This window comes from Lutra lutra, chromosome 8 (assembly GCF_902655055.1).
Source record: "Lutra lutra chromosome 8, mLutLut1.2, whole genome shotgun sequence".
NCBI lineage: Eukaryota > Metazoa > Chordata > Mammalia > Carnivora > Mustelidae > Lutra > Lutra lutra.
Genome location: NC_062285.1, coordinates 63,554,832 through 63,579,217, shown reverse-complemented (window position 1 = coordinate 63,579,217; position 24,386 = coordinate 63,554,832). Strand labels below are relative to the sequence as shown.

General features: G+C 37.8%; 1 protein-coding gene across 7 annotated transcripts in view; it reads left to right on the top strand.

Annotated features, from left to right (window-relative positions):
• TMEM117 (transmembrane protein 117) overlaps window positions 1-24,386 on the top strand; it is a 515,843-nt gene that overhangs the window by 408,207 nt on the left and 83,250 nt on the right. For all 7 annotated transcript variants that reach the window (XM_047742336.1, XM_047742332.1, XM_047742334.1 and 4 more), the window contains one exon: window positions 632-791. In XM_047742336.1, the coding sequence (XP_047598292.1) occupies window positions 632-791 (160 nt within the window). The remainder of the gene's footprint in view (window positions 1-631; window positions 792-24,386) is intronic.

Here is a 24,386-nt window from a genome sequence, read left to right as displayed (position 1 = left end):
ATAAGGTTGGGCCCCTAGTATCTTATAACAAGGAATGGGTAATCAAACATGGTATGACCTGGACAGGTCACTAGGCTATCTATGACCCACGACCTATGAGGAGAAATGGCTACACTGTTGGCATGTAAGTGTGTTCCATGGAACTCCTCAGGCTGTGAGGATTATGATGGGATTGGTCTCACTATCCCTCTCTTTTGTAGGACAATAATAGAATTCTAAGACTCAACTCAGTCACTCACCATCTGCCTTATGCTCTTACACAGGCATGTCTGCTACCTTCAGTAAATGATGCACATGTAATGAGAGCTACACACCACTGTTCTCTTTGGGACACATATTGCACTAGCCAAGGCCATTTGTAATATTTTGGTGGACAATTATTTGTTCTATAATCATTGTCTTCATGTTCTTAAGGGAAGATCTTGGGGTGGATGCTATCATACCTTTTTTTAATTGCTTTTGGAAGAAAGCACTTAATTTACTTCTTTGTTCGTCTTCATTTTGGTGAATATGCCTTGGCAAAGGGTACGTGGCAAAGGGTAGGCACCGAATACAGCACAGATCGCATGCAATCTTCCCTGTCTACGTCATTATGTCTCATGTTCTTTAATGAACGTCTTGTTCCTTGCAGGACTGTTCTCTTTACTCTGACTTCTGTGGTGGTACTTGTCATTACAACTGACTGGATCAGCTGGGATAAGCTGAATCGAGGTTTTTTGCCCAGTGATGAAGTTTCCAGAGCATTCCTGGCTTCTTTTATCTTGGTCTTTGACCTCCTTATTGTAATGCAGGTAAGTGTTTTCCCCGTTTCCCTTCTCTCCCTAAAGCCGCTCTAGGCTTTGTTAACCAATATAACTAACACTGTATGTACAGTGAAAATTCCACAAAGCTAAAGAAGTGGGGTCTTCTCTGATCATGGTTTCATCAGTTTTACTGGGAGGAGATGCCAGCTGGGGTTTTATGAAAGGAGCACCAAAAATCCATTGTATGAACATTGCAAGGTGGGCCCTGAGAAACCGTGCAGCATGGTGATGTTTTCTGCCAAGGCTTCCAAACAAGGCAGAACAACAACAAAAACCCCTGTCATTTAGTAAATGAAAAGCTACAGAGACGAGGATGATGTAAAGCCAGCAAGGCAGGGATAAGCAATTGCCAGAGCAACTCAGGGTTTTATAGCAGTTGAAATGGAATGATGTAAAAATGCTTTTTCTGGTTATGGAAATTATCACTTTCTTTTGGTACTCACTAGGGATCATTCCATTTTCATGTAAACAATATTTCTGCCCTGCTCAGCACCAGATTGTTTGTACAATAGCATTTCTCTAACCACTGCTACTTGTGTGATCTGCCGAGGATGCTTTGGGGTCTTAGGACCCCCAAATGGAGGAATGTTCCTTTGTATGAGGCTGAAAGAAACATTAACTATTTCTTGGCACTTTATCTCGTTCATTAAATGTCCATTCATTGGCTAGACTTCTTATTGGCTTTAGGAGGCAGTTGGGGTTTTCCCCTCTGAGGCATTGTAAGTTACCAGAACAAAGGCCACAGTCGCTGAAGGGAAGGTAAACACCGTTGTGTTCCAAATTTATGTGAGATTTCACAGATGGCACATTGGTTTTCTCATTTCTAGAGGCAAAGAAGTGATATTCTGTAGTATCTTAAAAGAGAATAACAGTTTGGTTTTGGTTTGGTTTTCTTTTTTTTTGCTATATAATATAGCCCAGGCATTAGGTTCAAGACGGTTCCTAGAGTATATTGCTATTTTAGTGGATAACAATTTAAAATATGTTATCAATTTAAAACATTATATGAAATTGAATGTTTGTCTCACCTAAAAATTGATGTATTTTTTATTTTCTGTGGGCTAGTTTAGCATAGTGGACAAATTAAGAAAGCATGGTAGGTTCCATATCTGTCTCTTACTTGCTATACGATGTCCTCTGGATACTCATAAAATCAAACTTGAAACACTGTGCAATAATGCATGATGCATTACTTGTTTAGAGGCTGTTCTTATCTTCTTTCATCTAATACTCTTAAATGATACACTTCCTTGCGTGAAGTATCTGCTTTGGTCAAATGACCTAGTCACAGTTATTAGTAGCCAAGTAAAACCATCGTCTTTTAGATTTTTTTAAAAATTTGTATATGTGAGAGTATACATTTCCTGACTTCATAGTACTATCTGTCACCTTCTACCCTCTTTTACATTGTTTTAATTATTGTTCCAATAAGGTCACTAAAATCAGAGACTCGAGAGGGAAAATGTAACATTACAATTTACAGGTGTTATGGACTCACTCAAAAAAGTACTTAGTAAAGAGGGCTAGAAGAAAGGAAGGATAGTCAGGATTTATGCAGGCAGAGTCAGCAGGACTAGGAAGGGGAAGGCATTCTAGATGAAAGAAGGGACATGAACATGTGGAGTCAGTCGAGTGCTCAAATGTTCAGACAGTAGCTCGAGCACCGAGTGACTGAAAACAGTTCGTGCTGAGGAATGTATCAGTTTGGACCATTTTGGCTGCAAGTAACAAATAACCCTGCCAAGCTAGCTCCATCAAAGGGAGAATGTATCACTGCAATGTAAGGATGTCCTACAGAATTAAACAGGACTGACGCAGTTCCTTTTTAGGGACACATGAAAGCAGAGACCAAAGTGTACCAGGGAACCCAGACCTAGCTTTCGTTCTCCATCTTTCCTCCTTTTTTTTTTTTTTTAAACTTCTGTTTCGTTTTCTTCTCTTATTCTAAAGTAGGATTTTGAGCTTCCCAGTTCACGTGGAAGAAAGTGGCTACAGCCAGCACCTCAGAGGGAGACCACTCTCTAGTTGTCAAGCTTAATTTCACATTCCTGGGGAAAGGATTGCAAGGACTGGATCACACCCACCAGCGAAATGACTGGGGGTGAGTCCACAGAAGAGCAGAGAGATACTGGGCCTTAAAAGCCAAATTAGTTGATGTCTAATATGAGGAAGAGTCCAAAAGGAGGCCCAAGAGTTAGGGCCCTTAACTCTTTTTCTCTGTCCTTCAGTACCGAGTCAGCTGGCCAGGCCAGTAGATTTCTCTTTTGCTATGTCTCTTGTAGCATAATCCTTCCTTCTCGTTTCTCTACTTCTATTCAGTATTGACTCTCCTCTCTACAACTGTAAAATAACTTCCTGTGGATACTTCCAGAAGTCCCCTTGTCCCATACACTCTAATCTGAAATTCCATTCTGTCCATGCCTCTTCTCAGCCACAGTCACTCCACATTGTCCACGAATAAAATACAGACCCCAAGAGTGTGCGCTCAGTGCCTCCCTGATCTGGCTCTGGCTGTGTTTCTCTCACCTGTCTCCTAGGTTCTAGCTCTACTGCAGACCAAAGGGCTTGTTGTTTGGCCCCTGACCACAGCACACTTATTCCAGGATGTCTTTTTTTCTCCAAATATGTTTCCTTCTGCTCTGTTCACCTAGACCCTGCCATTGAGCACCGTGCCAATTCCCTCTCATGAAAACCATGTAATCACTTCCTCCATGGAATTCCTGCAGCACCTTTTACCTGGACTACAAATCACTACGTCACTTTTTTCCTGCTCTGGGGAGCAGGAACTGTAGCTTATAACCATATATCCCTGGAGTCTCCCTACCACAGAGTCTCACATGGGCAGCAGTATGCCCAGAGTAATAACTGCTTGTTGAGGATAAAGAAGTGACATTTGAGCACTGAGTCTCATGCAAACTCTGTCCCCCTTTGGGAGCCTCATGTTGAAATTTTGGGAACTAGTGCATGAGCATTTAAGAAGGAGAATGAGTTTTAGGAAGCAGAGCCTTGGAAGACGTATATGTTCAAGATATTTAAAAATATTTAATACAAATATCCTAACAAGTCCAAAACCAACTAAACTGTGGTCTGCTTCATTCCATATTCACACATTTCAGACAAAAGAAAAATAGAAAAGTAGAATAATTAGTGGAAATGGAGGGAATAGTTTTATTAAAAGATTTTTTTTCTCATTAGACTTATTTAAGTGATTTAAAAACAATAGACTTTTCTAAAACTAGAAAAATTCAACTTATACTATCAAAAGATATTTAGTTTGGGGTTAAAAAAGAAAAGAAACCTTTAGAAAATGGCACTACTTCTGTAAAGATTTTACCCTAACATAGCAGGTCAATTCTGAAAACTTGTAGAGAACATATGGTTATTTTTATGACTATTAAGTAGGATTTTTCTACATTTATCATAAAAATCATTTGTTATGTCACATTTTTCTGTCATTTTAGTAAAACCACTAGAACTAAAGCATAAATAGATGCTAGTAAAATATAATATGTGACTCATATAAATCACATGAGAATTTTTACAATTCTCTCTGAGGAAATCTTATCTCAAATTCTGTTTAATATTTATAATTTTGCCTTTGATTTTTTTATTCCTTTAGTTCATTGCATAAGTGCCTAATTTGCAGTTATGTTCCATCCATTGATCTCTCGTTAGATTGAAGAAAAGATATACCTAAATTATGTAATAGTTAAAAATGTAATGTACTGTAATCAAAGAAAAAAAAAAGGTGTCCTAGGAGTCCACCTACTCAAAAGAGAGAGAGAGAGAGGAAGAGGTCAGTGTAGACAGAATAGTAGGACAAAACTTCAAAGAAGAGATGACAATAGAAGGATAGGCAGCTAAAGTTTGAAAAGACAAAACAAAAAGACAATTTTCTCCAGCAAAGAGTAGTATTATAATCATCACAGTAAGAATTCAGTTTTGATCCATTACGTTCAGAAAACATTGGTGAATTCTATTTTTTATTTTTTGAGGAACCTCTGTACTGTTTTCCAGAGTGGCTGCACCAGTTTGCATTCCCACCAGCAGTGCATGAGGGTTCCTTTTTTTCCACATCCTCCCCAACACTTGTTATTTCTTGTCTTTTTTATTCTATCCATTCTAATAGGTGTAAGGTGATATCTTACTGTGCCTTTGATTCACATTTACCTGATGATTATTGAAATTAAAAATAGAAATATCATATCCGATAATTCCACTATAGGTATTTACCCAAAGAGAATGAAAACACTAATTTGAAAAGATAGACGTACTTCTATGTTTATTGCAGCACTATTTACAATATCCAAGATATGGAAGAACCCCAATGTCTATCTATAGATGAATGGATAAAGAACGTGCGTTGTATATTACGGACTATTACTCAGCCATGAAAACAAAATGAGAGCTTGCCATTTGCAACATCATGAATAGACCTAGATGGTATTATGCCAATGAAATAAGTCAGACAGAGAAAGACAAATATCATATGATTTCATTTTATATATGGAATCTAAAAAACAAAACTAAGGGAAAAAAACCAAAAAGTAGAATTAGACCTGCAAATACAGAGAACAAGCTGATGGTTGTCATAAAGGAGGAGATGGAGATGGGCAAAATGGATGAAGCAGAGTGGAAGATACAGCCTTCCAGTTATAGAATAAGTAAGTACAGGAATAAAAAGAACAGCATAGGTAAATATATTCAATAATATTTAATAACATTGTATGGTGACAGATGGTAGCTATACTTGTGATGAGAACAGTATAATGTAGAGACTTGTTGAATCACTATGTTGTATACCTGAAAGTAATGTAACATTGTGTGTCAACTATACTCAAGTTAAAAAAATAGCCAAACTCATAGAAACAAAGAGTAGAATGGTGGTTGCCAGGTGTTGAGGAAAATAGGGAGAGGTTGATAAAAAGTTACAAACTTTCAAATATAAGATGAGTAAGTTCAGAGGATGTAATGTACAACATGGTGACTGTAATTAAAAATACTATCTTGTATCCTTGCAGTTTACTAAAAGAATACATATTAAGCATTCTCATGAAAAAAGTAACTACATGGGGTAATGGAAATGTTGATTAACTTGATGGTGAGACTCATTTCAGAATGTATATATATAAAATCATCATATTGTACAGTTTAAGTATATTCTAATTTTATCAATTTCACCTCAATAAAATTGGAAAAATACTGTTAAAGAATGACATAAAAAAGTAAACAAAACATTTACAAATTCATTCCCACTGTATATCACATCAGGTGCTGGAGACACAGGACAGAGGGAAAGGAAAAAAAGATTAATGATACAGTCCACAGGAGTTTGTAATCACAAAGGAATTCATAATCTAATAGAATGAATATGAGTAGAAAAGACATTTTAGGAAAACTGTCTTTAGAAGAACTTTTTATTGAGGTAAAAAGCAAATAGTCCTACCTTTGCCACTTTTAAAATTCATCTCCCCTACCATCCTAAGATCTAGTTGCTGTTATGAAGGCTTTAAAATAAAGGAACTTCGTCTTCATAACATAAAGAACATTCTGTGCTTTTTAACTAGATAGGAAGAAAGAGAATGAGAGAAGGAAGAGAAGGACTAGTTGGGGGGTTTGGGGAAGGGGAGATAGGGAGGAGAGGTGTGGAGCCAGAAAGATGGGTATAAGTGGGGATAACTTGAGGAACGAGTAAAATTCTCCAGTGTGGATCGATGGGTAGAGAGAGGTGGGATTAATCAATGGTAATGATCATGGAGACTGATCAAGTGTTATATCTCTTGTTAAGTTTCCATGCAGTCTTTGTCTCTCCTAAATACTTTACATAATTAAACCCTAGGGGATTAGTGTAGGGAATATTAAAAGCTGTTGAGTTTTACAGCTGGATCAGTGTAGTCTAGCATTAAGATAGCATCTGCTGAACAGAGTGCCCAGGAGGCAGAGGAAGCTGTGAGAAGATAAGTTTCTGGGAATTTATAGGTAAGTACAGAAAGGTGTTGCCTTGAACCTCTTCTCTTTAGTATCCTCTCCTCTAGAAAGTTTCTCCTCATCACCTACTGTTATGTGTGCCTTTTAGATTTATGTATATAAATAGGTACATAATATAAAACATACATATATGGTATCAGCTTTATGTGCTTCAAGGAGATGCAAGAAATTTTCTAGAAGAAAGACTCTTAAAGAGAAGAAGGAAGATTCAAGGACTGTATCTTGGTGAATCCTCACACTGTTGATAAATCTTTTCAATACTTCTCTTTCTTGTAATTTATCTACATACCTGCCTAGTACCTTCATATTTATTTACTCACATATTTCCTGTAACATGTGAGCTGCTCAAGGAGAAAAACATGTTTTTTTCTATTTTTTCACTCCCACAGTTAGCCCTTACTCAATGCATTAGTTTTACCATATGTTTTGAAGGAAAGAATAAATAAATGAATGATTGCAGCATTATTTCAGAAAAGCCAAATAACATGAGATTTTTCAAGAAGCAAAATATTTACCAACAGCAGGAGAATGAGCCATCAATAATATTAGATTAGGTCATTTTCACTGAATTGTGATTTTACTATAATTAAATATCCAAATAAAAATCTGAATGAATTGCTCAGTTAAGTGTTCAAAAGGACTCTTTGGTCTAGTCAAAAAGCACTTAGAGAAAAGTGATATTTCCTGAAAAGTAATTCCTAATGCACTGAAAAAATAATTATGAAAATTGCATCCTAGAAACATTTCACCTTGTAACATCCAAAATGTGTGTGTTTTTTGTTTCATGCATGGTTCTCAGAAGTAGGTTGACTAGTTTAATAGAAGACATGATGACTTTTGGCAGACTTTATTTTAAAACTCCAATCACCTGACTTCAGTTGGGCACCGCTTTTGAGGTCACAGCTATTGAAAGTGGAATCAGTCACTTGAGAACATAAGGCAGAGCAACAAGCATGAACCTATTTTAATGAAATAGCAGTGGTATTTTGACAAGTTGGCATATATTTACTGGATAAGCTGTTCTGACTGATTTTATTTATAGGCTACTTAGAAGGAAAGGGCTGTTTAAATGTCTGGCCACCAGTTTTAACATGGTCTTCAGTTTGGGGAATACTTTATCTAACTTTTTCCAAAGTATTTTAAACACTTCTTCACAATTATTTTCCATCTCCATTTTTCTTACTCAAGGGTTACACTCCTCCTTGAAAACACAGTAATGGCAATTCCTGTTGTCAGTCCCACATGATACCATGGAATAATTGGCTTAGATATTAGGCTATACCTGGATTAACCATAAATGCCTACTGTCTTCATGATATGTGCCTAAGAGGCGGAATCTTTGTTTTATTTACTGTCAACATTTTGTACTAATGACATCACCTGACCTAGTGGGAAGACAGATAATCCAAGGGGAATCTCAATATATTATTATTTTTTAAAGATTTTATTTATTTATTTGACAGAGACAGTGAGAAAGGGAACACAAGCAGTTGGAGAGGGACAAGGTTTCCCGTAGGCTTCCTGCTGAGCAGGGAACCCAGTGTGGGGCTCGATCCCAGGACACTGGGATCATGACCTGAACCAAAGGCAGGCGCTTAAGGACTGAGCCACCCAGGTGCCCCCAATATATTGTTTATTGGTAGTCCCCGTGACTAACCTCCAAGGAGTAGAAAGACTTCTTATGGTAAGTCATGTCCACATAGTGTGGGGGAGTCCAGCTAAGTGGGCAGTCTACAGGAGGTACCAGAGAACAATTCTTAGCAGGTGACCTATGGTATCAAGAAAATTTGGCAGAAGGTAAAAAAGATAAACTGGAAGCACGGGGGTTACCAGGCAGACAAATTTTAGAATCCGTCATGGGCACTGGAGGGACAAACACACTCTCTTGAAAATGAAACTAATAGCCTGGTTAACATATGATATAGATCACAGTTTTGAAACAGGCAGTAAGTTCTATGAAGGATTATTGTGAGTACATGAGATCACTCAAGTCTTTAAGGATAATTTGGGAAGAATGTAGCTTGAAGGAATTATAAGATTTGGTTAAGCAAGTGGAAAATAGAGACATTCAAGTTTCATCCCAGTTTAAATGCTTCAGTCCCTGAGGTATTTTTTTAAAGAGAGATAGAACATGATTAAAAAAACTGGCAAAAGATAAATTCTATACTGTTGCACATGAGCAGTAATTTTTTCAAAGCCACGTGGAAGCAGCAAGATATAACTCCTTCAAATTCATATTTTTCTAATGGATGCATCATTGTCCTCAGGTGCTATGGAATTATCAGTACTTGATCATCACCCTGAAAGAACATTCCAGCCCTAACCTTTAAGCCCATCTTTGCATGTGTATCATGGTTGGCCCTGGAAGTCATAGGTAGCAGTTACCACTTGTCATTGTACCACTTGTGTCTGATTAAAAAGTACAATGTTGAAGACATACATTCTACCATCTTACCAGGCTTCCAGCGCCTCTGGGGTAGTTTTCAAACTCAGAGTATGGTTATACCTCAGATCAGAGTTGTATAGGTGATGCTATATATATATATATGTATATATATATATATATATATACATATATATATATATATGGTAATATATGCTAAATATAACCGACAGACATTCATGTCAAATATCCTGTTCCCAGATGAGATGGGCTAATACTCTGTAGCTATTCTTTTTTTTTTTTTTTTAAGATTTATTTACTTATTTGAGAGAGAGAGAGATGGGGGAGAGGGAGACAGAAACTCTTAACAGCAGTGGGACTGTGGTTAAGTCACTTCATCTCTAGGTATCCACACTATCATCTATAGCATGACAATGTTTCATATCCCACATTACAGGATGTTTACGGCAGGCAAATTAAAAATGCAGTTGAAAGATGATATTTTCATATACCTAAATTACATTATTTAGATAGAATAAAACAGATTAATTTAGTTGGAAAAAGTCTCAGGGTTATGCTTTGAATTACAATGAATCATTCAGGATTGTTTTGATTTTAGCTGAGGAAAAATTTAATAATGTGATAATGGAGTCTGCATAACAGTGCGCTGCAGCAATGATCTGCTAAGACAGATACACATTAAGGGAGTGATTCCCACCCTTACCTGATGAGAACAATCACCAGTACTCTTACAAAGATGTGAATTCTCTGGCTACAGGAACACTGTCAGAAGTTTCTGGTTTAGTAAGTGTGCAGTGGTGCCTGGGAATTACTAGGCATAACAGATGATTCTTGTGACCATGCATTAGAGTCAACTGTATGCTGGTTAAAAATGCAGATTCTTGGGTCTTCCTTTTAGATCTAGACATATTAGAATCATTAGGGAATTTGATTTGTGAGTATTCGTCTTTATTTAGCCCAAATGCAATTTCTCTGAAACTCTATATTCTAAGGTAATACCCTGGTAATAAGTGAATGTTATTACCTTGATTCAGATGGCTATAGATAAGAGAACCCCCCAACAAAATTACAAATTGCCAGATGGTACTTGGAATTTATTATAGTTGATGATGTTTGGGGAGTTGTTCAGAATTATGCATTCTCCTATAAAATGACATCATTCCTGTGGTGAGTATGGTGAAAAGCTAAACAATTAAAACCAAACACATACCTGCTGCCTTTTTCTCTAATTTTTGATGAAAATATATTTTATAAATATCTCTTTGCAGAAAAATATCTTTATGTCTGAGATGCTCATCATTGATTCAATCTTTGTTAGATTTCAGTAGCTGAGTACTGAACATTTATTTGCAAGTTGAATAAGATCTAAAATATAAGAATATCATGAAACCAAAGAGGTCTCTGTTTTATAATGATGATTTTATACATAAAAATAATGTGTCTGGGAAAAGCTTAAAATCAGTTATTTATAATCTTTGTCATTTTGTCACATTCCTTCTGAAGGTAATGCCAAGAAATTAACCTTTTTAAAAAAGATTTTATTTATTTATTTGAGGGAGAGAAAGCACAAGCAAGGGGAGCGGCAGGCAGAGGGAGAGGCAAACTCCCCTATGAGCAGCGAGCTTGACTTAGGACTGGATCCCAGCACCCTGAGATCATGAGCTGAGCCGAAAGCGGATGCTTAACCAGCTGAGCCACCCAGCCCCATCCTCTTTTTGTTGTTGTTAAGGAATAGAATAGAATAGTATTCGTAGATCTGTAGATCTACTAGATTAGTAGAATAGATTAGTAGAATAGAATAGAATAGTAGATCTGTATACAAAATGAAAAACTCAGAGACCTAGGAGAGTATGCCTGTCCATGAAGTAGGACAGTAGGAGCCAGGGGTCAGAAGGATTGTTAGTTGGGGAGAAAAAAAGAAAAAGACAGAGAAGTGACAGCAGCCACCACTAACAGAACTTGAAAGAAAGAGAGAGAGTGTGTGTTTTGTGTTGTTGAAATTTTTTCTCTACCATATGCAATATTATATTCTATATACAACTTCCTAACAAAATTTCAATTAAAAAATTCTCCAATCCTTTTGGCATTATTTTCCTTTAGTCCTATCCTCCTCGTTTGATTCAAGATGGGTTTCTGGACAAGGTCATTCTGGACATCTGCCCTATTCTCCCTTATCTTTTCACCTACTGTCATGGCTTCTAATCTTCCTTGTAGGCTGGTCTTTCTCAAGTCCAAATGCTTCTTCTGAAATTTTCTCCTGGATATCTAATTGCCAAGTGGTTTTCTGCCTAGACATTCCATGGCTTCTCTGGTTCATCGTTTTTAAAACCAACCTATCATGACTTTAATCCACTCAATCACTCAAGCCAAAAACCTGGGACATATCCCAGATTTCTCTCTCTCATCTGTCTTGCAGTCCATTGCCAGGCTTATACATTCTTCTGACTAAGTATCTCTTGAACCTATTCCTCCTTTAGAACCACATTCAACTTAATTCAGGCTACCATCAGCTTTTACTTATATGAGTATAATACCTTTTCTCTTCTTCAGTCTTACATCATTTGTCCAGAGTAATCTTTTTAACATGAAAATCTAATCCTCAAAATTCTTCAGATAGAAATTCCTTTGCATGCCTTACTAGCCCTGCTGTTATCTAGCCCGTGGCTATCTGCTGGCTTTCTCCTGGCCATCATCCTCCGTTCTTTCCCCTACTTCTACCCCTTACATCTCAAATTAAAATTAAAATTCTGAAATACCTGTTGGTTACTCAAGTCATAATGACTTTCTTCATGGTGTAGGCCTTTGCACTGGCAATAAATGGGTTTCTCATCAATGTGCGTGCTTGGCTCTCCTCAGCCGTCATTCAGCCTCCAGCTTAAATGCTCCCCTTTCTGTGAAGCCTCATCAGCCTCTCTCAGACAAACTTTAGTGCTCCTTTTCCTACACGTTCATAACAATGTTTATAAATGTCCATTATGGTTATTCCCCCACTGCTTTGCATTTGTTTGTTCGAAGTATATAACCATCTTACTGAAAAGTTGTAAGACTTCGAATAGTTCAGGTCAAATGCAGAGAATAATCAGCAGATTTTGGCTAAGCTTAGACCAGCACCTGGACCCGTATGTGACAGGTTATTGGGACCCCATAATTGTATTTCACATGAAAGATTTTATGAGAGTCCCAAAAAGGAACAATTTTATTTTTTTACACTGAGGGATCCATGTACTTATATGAGCTACTTATTAAAAATTTCCTATGTGAGAATCATATTTATATTGATCAGACATTGGCAAGTTTGCTTTTAGAGGCCTTATTTAAGGTCCTGTTGACATTAGACAACTTATGAATTAAATTTGGGATAGGCTGTCTAAATGTTTGTCATCGAATTCAGTTTTCTTTGTATTTTGCAAAGCACAAGCATCATAAACCCAGAGCAGAGTCTTTGTTCTGAGTCGTCCTTATGTTTCCCTGAGCCTCATTTTTGCTGAAGTAAATTCTCCTCGTTGAAACTGGTGTCCTCCATGACTGCCGTTAGTGTGCCTCTTATAGACTGTTGCCACAGAGGTTCAAAGAGTGGTCAAATTTGGGGCTAGGATTGCTCCTCCTTGTACTGTGAAATGGGTAAGAAAATTCTGATTGCAGAGTCATGAGGAAGAGATTCTGAGCATGGCAGACCCTGTTGTATTTTTCTTAATACCTGGAAGAAGGAAAAAAGTAAGAATATTACGACAGAGCTTTGACTTGCCTTGTCACCACCTACTAAGAGAGATGAGGACTCTCCCCCAGAGGTACTTCCTTGTTAAAGGAGGAACAGAGGACTATAATCACTGACTTCACATTAGGAATTAAAAATCCTATTATTATGGGGAAGACTGAATGGATAAGATTTTAAAAGCCAATAATCTTAAATTCAGTCATATAGAGTTTGTGATGCTTTATTAATTTATAAAAATAACAACCATCTATTTCTAACTGCAAACTACTCAATAATAACACTAGCATGTAACAGGTCTTGATAGAGAATCACTCAAAGTTTTGAGCTGAGTAGCAGATGTGCCTTTAAGTATATATTTACTCTATTTTTAGAATAAAATAATAAAAAGTTATAGTTTCTTTTGATGAAGAGAGGAAGAATATTTGTAGGGCTTACCAGTATAAATGAAAGAACATAAAACAGGGATTATCTCAAAATGAGATTTTCCACTTGGAAAATCTCTAGCCATATGACCTGGGGAGATAATGAACTAAAACAAGGACATAATGTGATTAGAATAAAATCAGTGATTTATATCAGACAGGCCTTGTCATAGAGAAGACACAGAAGTTATCATTCTTCAGCATGGTCTAGACGTTAGTTCTGTCTGAGTTTGCATAGTTAGACTTTCTGAAATGTTTTCTATTTGACCTCTAGGGTTCTCAATTCAATGTGTATTTTGTGAGATTGACCCGGTGAGTCAAATATTTAAATGAATAATGGAACTTTAAAAAAAAAATTATTAATTCCCAGAGTTATGGTGTGTTAGGCACCCTCACTATTTATGTTCAAATTCATGGGAGGCTGCATCTCGCTGAGAAAACAACTTTTTTTTTTAATAAAGATTTTATTTATTTATTTGACAGACAGAGATCACAAGTAGGCAGAGAGGTAGGCAGAGAGAGAGGAGGAAGCAGGCTCCCTGCTGAGCAGAGAGCCCGATGCGGGGCTCGATCCCAGGACCCTGGGATCATGACCTGAGCTGAAGGCAGAGGCTTTAACCCACTGAGCCACCCAGGGGCCCCAGAAAATAGCTTTCTGATCCCTAATCTCTCAGAATAAATCTGATATGTTTTTGAGTGTCTTAGAAAATTATTCCCAAATCTGAATAGACTGTAATTTGCTTATGAGGTCAGAAAGAGTAGATCATCACCACCAAACTTGAAGGGCAAGGGCCAGTGTAAATATTTTTCTTTTGAAATATGTTTTCAAGCTATGATCTATGAAAGCAACTTGCAAATGTAACTGGGGTCAACTACAGTCCCATGATGCACAGTAACCTATAGGAACATATTAGTTAGAGTCAACCTGCCAGAAAATTGTAACAATATAAACATCCCAGCAATGACTAAAAACACCTGCTGTGGTCGGGAGAATAATGCCCCCCCCCCCGTCCAAAATACCCACATCCAAATCCCTGGAACCTGTAAATATAGGAAAGTGACATGGCAAAGGGAAATTAAGGTTGTTAGTTAGTTGACCCTAAAATATACAGATTATCCTGGGTTCTCCAGGAGGACCTGATGTAATTACAAGAGTTTTTAGAGAGGAAGGGAAGGAAAGGCAGAGGCAGACAAGAGGTGGCAGCAGGACTAGGCTGGCTTTGAAGGCAGACCAAGAGAACTGTAAGTCTAGAAGTGTAGGTGACATCCAGAATCACAAAATGGAAGGATAAACAGATTCTGTCTTTGAGCTCCAGAAGGAATGCCAGCCACCCTGCCACCACCTTGATTTTAGTTCAGTGAGACTCACTTTGAACACCTGACCTCTAGAACTAAGTTAACAAATTCATATCATCTAAGGCTCTAAGTTGGTGGTAATTTGTTACAGCAGTAATAGGAAACAAATAGATCCAAGTTTCTCCACATCTTTGTTTACATGGGGTATTATTGAGCTTTACATCTTCTCTAGCCCAACAGTCAAAAATATGTTATTGGTTGGGGTGGCTGGGTGGCTCTGTGAGTTGAGTGTCTGCTTTTGGCTCGGTCATGATCTCAGGGTCCTGGGATGGAGCCCCGCAGGCTCAGTACTCAGCAGAGAGTCCGCTTATCCTTCTGCCCCTCCTCCACTAATAAATAAATAAAATCTTTAAAGATATATCCAACTGGTCTTTAATTTTTCATGATTTGTTGAGTTTATTTCCTTCTGCTAGATCCTTGATGAATATTAAAATTTTATTATGAACATCCATCTTATGGACTGAACCTATTTCATTATTGAAGTTCTAGGTTTTTTGTTTTTGTTTTTTCCTTATCACTTTGACCATTAAGTATCATTTTTGCTCTTGGTATTTAACACATTAAGAAAAGAACTTACAAAGCTTTTTTTTTTTTTAATAAAGATTTTATTTATTTATTTGACAGACAGAGATCTCAAGCAGGCAGAGAGGCAGGCAGAGAGAGAGGAGGAAGCAGGCTCCCTGCTGAGCAGAGAGCCTGATGTGGGGCTCTATCCCAGGACCCTGAGATCATGACCCGAGCCAAAGGCAGCAGCTTAACCCACTGAACCACCCAGGCGTCCCAAGAACTTACAAAGTTTTTACCAGGAGTTTATGTGACTTCTTATAGAAATAAAACAGCTTTTCAACATTGCTAGAGATGATCACAAGCTTTCTTTTAGTATGTTTTCAGCTTTAAACTATTAATGTGTAAGGACCTATTTAGCCAGAGGGATTCTGTCTTGGTTGAACAGCCATTTTGTAGTTTATGCAGTAAAACTTAAACTGACTCTGCGCCCCCCCACCCCCCAGGGTACTTACTTAAAAGCAAGTCCGGGAAACCAGTCCCAGGTAACAGAGCCCAAATACAAGGGCAGGTCAGGCCAGGTGGAGACATCCAATCAGAGGACCGTGCATACTGTCTCCCTAGCTACCAAGGAGTGTGGGCCCCGCCTTTTGGGTGCCAATTCTGACCAAGGTGATAGGCTAGTTCAAATAGCTACTATGGGGTGAACTGTAATTCAATTGGCCACCCGTGTGTGACCTAGCATGACTGTGCAGCTTTCTCTGTGTGTTACAAGGTGGCCAGGCTCAACCACATGGCCTTTGCCCTTTACAAGTTAGTCTGTGAGGCTGGGAGTGGTCACCCTCTCTGTAAGAGGCAGCCCCGAACGGTCGGTTTGATTCTCAATGCTTGGAGCGAAATAAAGCTTTGCTTGACCTTAGCTTTGTATCAGTCTTGCTCCTTTGATCACGGACCTAACAAATGTAATAAACTATGAGAATAGGCTTCTTACCTTGACCCATTCTTAGATCGCTAGAGTATATCGCACTTTGTGATAGTTCATTGTTGTTTAATAAACTGCTGAATTCAGTTTTGCATGTATATTTATGAAAGAGATTCATGTATCCTTTTTTTCCTGCTCATTTGCATCATGGTTATGTTAGTCCTAGAAATGAATGGAAAGCCTCCGTCTTTGTTGTGCTCTATAATCATTTCAATGTATAGGAGCTATTTGTGGAATACTCTGTGTGCTCCATGCCTTGTTACACATCCTCTTTCCCTACCCCATTTTATACTATGTCAGTAAATTCAAAGGTATTTAGAAAGAAAAGGAAAATAAATATATTACCTCAAACTGCTATTTTGAGGTTGCAACTCCCCTCATCCCTTAAAATCAGGATTTTTTTGCATCTGGAAACCATTTCTCTAATTGTAGATGGAAAGGGAGGAGAGATACAAGAAAGGCTGTCCTTGGAGAGTTGGCATCAGAGATTCTGGCTGCCTACAATTTCATTAGATTTCCTTTTCTATAATGTTTTATTGTTATTACTATTACCATCATTATGATTATGCCTTATACGAAACCCGTTTACACCATACCAAATTATAAATATATTGTTTATTCACCTTTTATGATATCAGCTTGGACTGTGTTAACACAAATGTCCAAGATAAAAGAAGTAATACCCCCATGTCACTCTGTCATGAACAGAACATTTAAGCAGAATTGTGTTGAGTTTAGGTTATCACATTAAAAATGCATTGGCTTTCTAAATTACAAAAGCATTAAAAGTTCTCCCAAAAACAAATTGGAAAGTGCAGAATAGAAGGAAGAAGAAAGATTATTTACAGTGTGATAATCCAGATAAATTCATCAGTACATATGAACTTTATGCACATAATTGCATATGTATTTTTGCAAAACCAGAATTATCCTCTATATCATTATTGTTTTGTTACCTGTTTTTTCACTTCTCAATATAGTATTAAATAAAGTTGTTCATGTCATGAAATACTCTTTCACAAGGTTATTTTAGTGAATGTGTTATAATTTAATCTGTGATGTGATTATGATATAACATTACCTGTCCATAGAACATTGTGAAATATTTGTTCCATTTTATTACTATTTATGGTGCTGCAATGACCACGATACAATGATTATTTTCTTGAGATGAATTCCCAGAAGTTGAACTGATAACTTAGAAGGGTTGTGCATTATAATGACTTCTCATATACTATAGCCAAATTTCCCTCTAGAGGTTGTTTTATATATCATTCCACAGTAAGTATAGGAAAGTGACCATTCCCCTCACTGGCAAAGAATCTTGGATTTGCCTTAATAGTTTCCAATTTGATTAGCTAAAAAACTATTTCATTTTGATATGCATTTCTTTAAATACACATAACCATAATCACTAGCTCAACAACTTTTTCAAAATTTGCATTTCTTTTTGGCTTTTAGCAAGATAATACAGAGTGGTACATTATGCAAGCATCTCGGGGGCTGGGGAGGTTCTGCATAGCATAGTAGCATAGCAAACTATAAACAAGTCATCGTGCAGTGAGTCAATGACTATCCACACTAAATGGGACACACAGAAACCATCAATATCCTTTCTCTTATCAGGTTTTCATCACCAAATTAGTGCAGGTCAGATTAGGTTTTGCTGCTGTATGAATACTAGAAAAGTCTTATTTTCAGAGCTCTCCTATTTTAAAATTGAGGACAAGCGATGGTGGACAAGTGGTGAGGTTGGTAATTGTTTTTCTTAAGTCTGTTGGCTGTTTATACTTACTCCTTTTGTGAATTGGTTTTTCATATCCTTCACTCAATTTTTTATTAGGATGGTTAATATTTTCCTCATTGGCTTGCAGTAGTTCTTTGCACATTGAAGATACTATCTCTTTTCCTGTTACAGATGTTATAAACATTTGTTCTGAGTTTTGTTTGTTACTAAGATTGTTTATAACAGCTGTTGTCAAACTTGAGTCTTCCAGAGAGTAACCTTGTGTGTGTGTGTGTGTGTGTGTGTGTGTGGAGTAGCTGTGCATGTGTGCATGCTTGGGTATCTACATGCCTGTTTCATGCAAAGTCCCGAATGCTGTCCATGGAACATTTGATATAAAAGGTCATGGTAGCTATCATCTGTCATCATACCGATGGTAGCTAACACTTGTGAGCAGAGTATAACATATAGACTTGTCTAGTCACTGTATTATACACATGATGTTATATACTTTATTGTGTATTGAAACTAATATAACATTGTGCATCAACTGTACATCAAAAAAACAAATATAGGTTCTAATATATATAGTGGTAATGGTTGCATCACTTTGGAGTAAATTAAAAACCATGAAGTTTACAATTTGAGTGTATGAATTCTATGTCAATAAAGCTGCTAACAGAAAACAAAAAGGTCTAGGTAGAATTCTGAAATCTGAATTTTCTTAGAAAGCCCAAATGTGATTCTAATGCAGGTCATCAGAGATTCACATTTTGGCTTATGGTGGTTTTTGTTTAACATGTAGTTGTTTTTGATTTATCTGGTAAAACCTCTCTGTCTTGTCCTTTGTGATTTCTGTCTTTTATGTTAAGCTGGGGATACTGTGTTTCGAAAGAAGCATTGAAAAACTGGAGAGCATGTATGAAGGCTGACAAACAGAATGTCGAGAGTCCCAGAAAGAATAACAAAGGAATGATGGAGGAAAGGGGCATGTTTAGCATAAAGCCTAGACTTTGAGGAGGAATGTGCTAGCTATCGTCCTCCGTCAAGTGGAAAGACAATGCAACTATTCTCCTTTGCACCAGAAAGCTGAACTGGGAACACTGTGATGAAATTCAGAACATCACATGCATCTTCCACGTGAAGTTTCCTTTATAAAACATATCTGATCATGACACTTCTCAATTTGGAATCCTTTGTGGCTTTTGTTGTCTTTAGGCGAACACTCGATGTCCTGTGAGGTCGCTCACAATCCAGGCCTTATTTGGCAGCCTCCCCTCCCTCCACACTTCTCACCTGATGTGCTACCCAAGTGAATAGCTTGTTATAAAAAAATGCAACAAGTTCACACATTTTTCCTCCTTCTCATTTTTGAGTTTCACAATCTATGTGATCTGCCAAAGTCCCCTATCCCATAGGCTGAACCATATGTTGAGCTCTGGTCAGGGTGGAGTCCTTGCAAGTCTGTTTCTGTCATGATCCTCTCTCACAAATGTCACCAGTGGGACCTTATCCAGAAAATAAGTCACTGAAAAACCCGATGATGTATTTATATGCATTTACATATAGTAATACCTAGTTAATATTTATTAGTCATAGGCAAGGTCCTAGGGCAACAAAAATGAGTAAAATATACATCTTCTCTTCTAAGAGCTTCAACATCTCAGAAAAGACGAATTAATGAAAATTAAATGGGAAAGTTTAGTGAATCTTTAAAAATTGGAGAGGGGATCAGAACTACATAATTCACATTTCAGTGGTTATGGAAATTCGGGTGAATTTATAATGCATTCAGACATAAAACTATATTTAAGAGGATAAATAAAAGGAAAAGAATTTAACTTGCCGGAGTTACATAGAGGAGTAGCAGCATTGTTTTCTGAACCAAATGCATAATTTTTGCCAAGATGATTAAGTGGAAAATGTTTATGCTTCCGTTGAAAATTTGATTGGTGTTATAGAGCATGTTAACTGAAAGACATGCTCATTTTTACTTGGTTAGGAATCCTGAAAATGTTCAATAAAGTGGCTGTATGTTTTTGCATAACAAAAGGGAACGCGCGTTCCTGAATGTCTCGGGATAATGAGCCTGTTACGTATTTTAGCATCTGCTATATTTATATTTCACTGCGGTCATTAGCGGATACTTTTCCCTTCCACTGTCTAGAAAGAAGACTTTTTTTTTTTCCTTTTTGTTACACACCCATTTGAAGGAGGAGTTGTGTTTTTTTCCAGTAGCACATGACTCAAGTGTATTGCATTTGGAGTCATTCCTTTCAGACCCCAGTGTGCCATGCCGCTGGAGTTCTGGGTCAGGAAGAACCCCACAGCTGCCAAGGTCAGAAGCCTCCAGTATTTTAATCCCATCCTCCACCACTCCGGGGCGGGCTAGCAAGCTGTCACGGATTGCCCATTAAGGAAAATGCATTCCTCAACATCACACACACAGCAAGTGAAATGGCCAGACCTAGGCCCGAACTTGTGTGACAGGTTACAAATGTGTTTTTCTCTGTGGAGCAGTGAGGCAGCTAAGTAATTTCTAAATAGTACACTTGTCATCCAAATGCAGTTTGATGTTATCTCTAGGTGATCAGAACCCTGCGCTTTTTCTCATGGTGATTAATAACACTTTTATTCTCTCACCGTGGAACATCAAGAGAGTTGATACTAATTGTATTAGCTAAGGCTGATTTCCTTTGCAAGATCCAAAACAGTGCACAATCCACAAGGCTGAGCTCCTTGAAGGCACGAGCCATCATATTTATCTTAGTATCACCACCGTTTGGCCAGCATGTTGCTGCAAGAGTTTCCATAAATGTGCACTGAGTTGAATTAACTTCATTTGCCATGGATGGATTTCAGCACTAATAACGTTCTCAGTTCTATTTAGGGTTTGAAGCTTTAAGAAGCAGTGCATTTCATTCTGCCAGTAAGTAAACAACTCCATGAAAGATATATTAGCTCTTCTAGTCCATTCATTCCGCTACTTTTGGAAAACTGTTGTCACTGACTAGACACTGCAACAAATTCTAGCCAGGCAGAGCAAAAGTTGTAATTTATAACTAAACGATGTCTTTGGCTGGGATGTGGGCCAATTTTTCCCAATGTTCACCTTAAATATTTGCTACCATTCCAACACATTTCTTTCTAAAGAATTCTAGAATCTTCCTGTAGCAGAAAGGTCTTCTCATTTCCAGGGAAGTCAGAGACCCTTAAAACTCCCACTGAAATGAGGTAAAGGAAAGGTCAGAAATAGTTGTCAAAAGTTGTCAAAAGAGTATACAAATAAAAATGTCTTTTGCTGTATCAATGACATCTCATGTCAGTGACTCTTGAAATTAGGTGAGTTGCTTAAGGAATTTAGGAAACTGATATAATGTCAGAAATAAGAAAACATCCCTTAATATCTCAAGACAAAGTTGTATGTCTAGAATCTTAGCCTCCACAGATCTACCACAGGGGCCACTGAAGGGGGAGGCAGAGGCCATAAAAAGGGGAGTGAATGGAACAGGACGGTCCATCTCAATGAGAACACCTTTCATTTCGTTGCAGGGTCCTATAAAATATTTCTCAGAATTCCGCTATTGAAAATCTTTTGAACGCTACACTTCTGGATCAGTGGCACAAATATAATATTAAATTACATAGGAAGACGTGTAAGGGTTCTGAAGAATTGAACTGCAAACATACAGAATAGCGGCTTAGTAGCAATAGGCAGGAAACATCTTATTTATCCATATGACTGCCAGAAACACCCCCCAAAAAACAAACAAAAACCCAAAACTAGTGAGAACTTGGGTATATTAAAAGAAACACAGAATTTAAGATATTCAGGTGATCATTCATCTCCAGTCTAAACTGATCAGTTCTACTTACCTAAAACTTTTCAGAAAGATGCACATAATTCTCAGGTGAATTTGTCCAGTATAGTGAGGAGTGATAAAAAATTTGGAAAAAAAGTTCTCAAGGGACTTAAGATAATTACCTTAGAATACTAAAACATTGGTATAAGACAGAGATTTTGTGTTAAGGGACAAGGCCCTGAACTTTATGAGGAGGTGAAAATAAAGTTTTCAGAGTTTAGATCATGAGAAAAAGAGGAGAGAAACTCATGATAGGTATGAGTTATATTTGTTTATATATATTACATATGATATATATATTACTGTGATGAAATGTAGATAACATAAAATTTACCATTTTAACCATTTTTAAGTATAGCTGACCCTTGACCAACATGGAGGATGGGAGGTTAGGAGCACTGATCCTCTGCAGGCAACAATCCGCAGATAACTTTGACTCCCCAAAACTACTAGCAAGAAACTTGAGTGATCACTTTGCTGCAGTACACAAGTTACTGGAGGCACAGACTGCTCACACAAAGATGATCAGTGTCACAAGGCATTTTAAGTGTATACTTGCAACATCAGTTCACTCCAAAGGCAATAATAAGTGGCTACAAATTTTATCGTCATTTTTTTTTTAAAGATTTTATTTATTTATTTGACAGACAGAGATCACAAGTAGACAGGCAGGCAGAGAGAGAGAGGGAAGCAGGCTCCCTGCCAAGCAGAGAGCCCGATGTGGGACTCGATCCCAGGACCCTGAGATCATGACCCGAGCCGAAGGCAGCGGCTTAACCCACTGAGCCACCCAGGCGCCCCTTTATCGTCATTTTTTAAATTCAATTAACACATAATGTGTTATTAGTTTCTGAGGTAGAGCTCAGTGATTCATCAATCTTTTTTTTTTTTAAAGATTTTATTTATTTATTTGACAGAGAGAGAGATCACAAGTAGGCAGAGAGGCAGGCAGAGAGAGAGGGAGGAAGCAGGCTCCCTGCTGAGCAGAGAGCCCGATGTGGGGCTTGATCCCAGGACCCTGAGATCCTGACCTGAGCCGAAGGCAGAGGCTTAATCCACTGAGCCCCCCAGGCACCCCTCATCAATCTTAATATAACACCCAATGCTCATTACATCATGTGCCCTCTTTAATGCCCATCGCCCAGCTACCCCATCCCCCAGCGCCCTCCCTCCAGCAACCCTCAGTTTGTTTCCTATGATCAAGAGTCTCACAGCTTGTCTCCCCCTCTGACCGTGTATAGTATATGCTATAATTTATGCAGTTATGATTTAATACTGCCTCTTTACACTTGTTCTCATTTCTCTCAACTGTGAATGGTGCCGTGTATAGTCTGTGTCTGTGTGTGTAAGTTTTGATAAATTTTAAGTTTTTATAATAGATTTATGTATATTTTATGGTAGTAAGTGATAAAACAGACTAGTATCTACATATATTTTATGGATTATGACATACCTAACTTTTTCTTAATGTTCTTGATATTTCCAGGATATATAATTTATCTGTGCGTTCTTTCAAATTGTCGCATATCTCAAAAATTTTTCCAACATATTTATTTTTTAAAATCTGCAAACGACTGGACCTGCACAGCTCAAGCCTGTCAGCTATGTACAGGGCTATGGCATTAAGGCCATTCAGATTGTTTTTGCAATTGACAAAGACTCTGTCTTTGACCAGACCTTAGCCAGGCCTCTCTTAGTGCTCCTCTTGACTAGGCCTCCCTCTTGGGCCTTGTCCTCTAGCCTCCCTAGCTCAGTTGTGGCAAAAACCCTACTAAGTCAGTTTAGAGAGCCTGCCCCACACCCTTGATATCTGATCACTTTGACCTACCTTCAGCAGGAGTCCTGTTAAGTTGATGTAGTATGAATTGATCTTTGATGTGTCCTCTTAATAAGATCCCACCCACCCACCAACCCAATCCCTCACCCCCACCACTCTGCTTGTTAACGATAAATCCCCAGTTTTCTTCCCTTACTCAGATTTGAGCTCACTCTCTCTGCTTTGTTGCTATAGTGTTGACACCCGTTGCCATAGTCCTGAATAAAGTCTTCTTACCATTTTAACAAGAAGGGAGTTGGGGGAAATTGGAGGGGGAGATGAACCATGAGAGACTGTGGACTCTGAGAAACAAACTGAGGGTTTTGGAGGGGAAGGGGGTGGGAGGTTGGGTGAGCCTGGTGGTGGGTATTATGGAGGGCACGTATTGCATGGAGCACTGGGTGTGGTGCATAAACAATGAATTCTGGAACACTAAAAAGAAATTTAAAAAATAAATAAAAATTTAGTAAATAAATAAATATACCCTAAAAAAATGCTATTATGATTTTAACAAGAGTGTTTTCTTTTTCTTATTATAATTATCACCACCATCCATCTCCAGAATTTTTCATCTTGAAGAACAAAACACTGTACTCAGTAAACAAAAGCTCCCTATTCCCTCTTCTCCCCAGGCCCCTGACAACAACCATTTTACATCTGTTTCTGGGAATTTGACCACCCCATCTACCTCGCTTAAGTAGAATCATGTGGTATGATCCTTTTTGTGGCTGACTTATATACCACCTAGCACAATATCTTCAGGTTTCATCCATGTTGTAGCATGACAGAAATTCCTTCCTTTTTTTT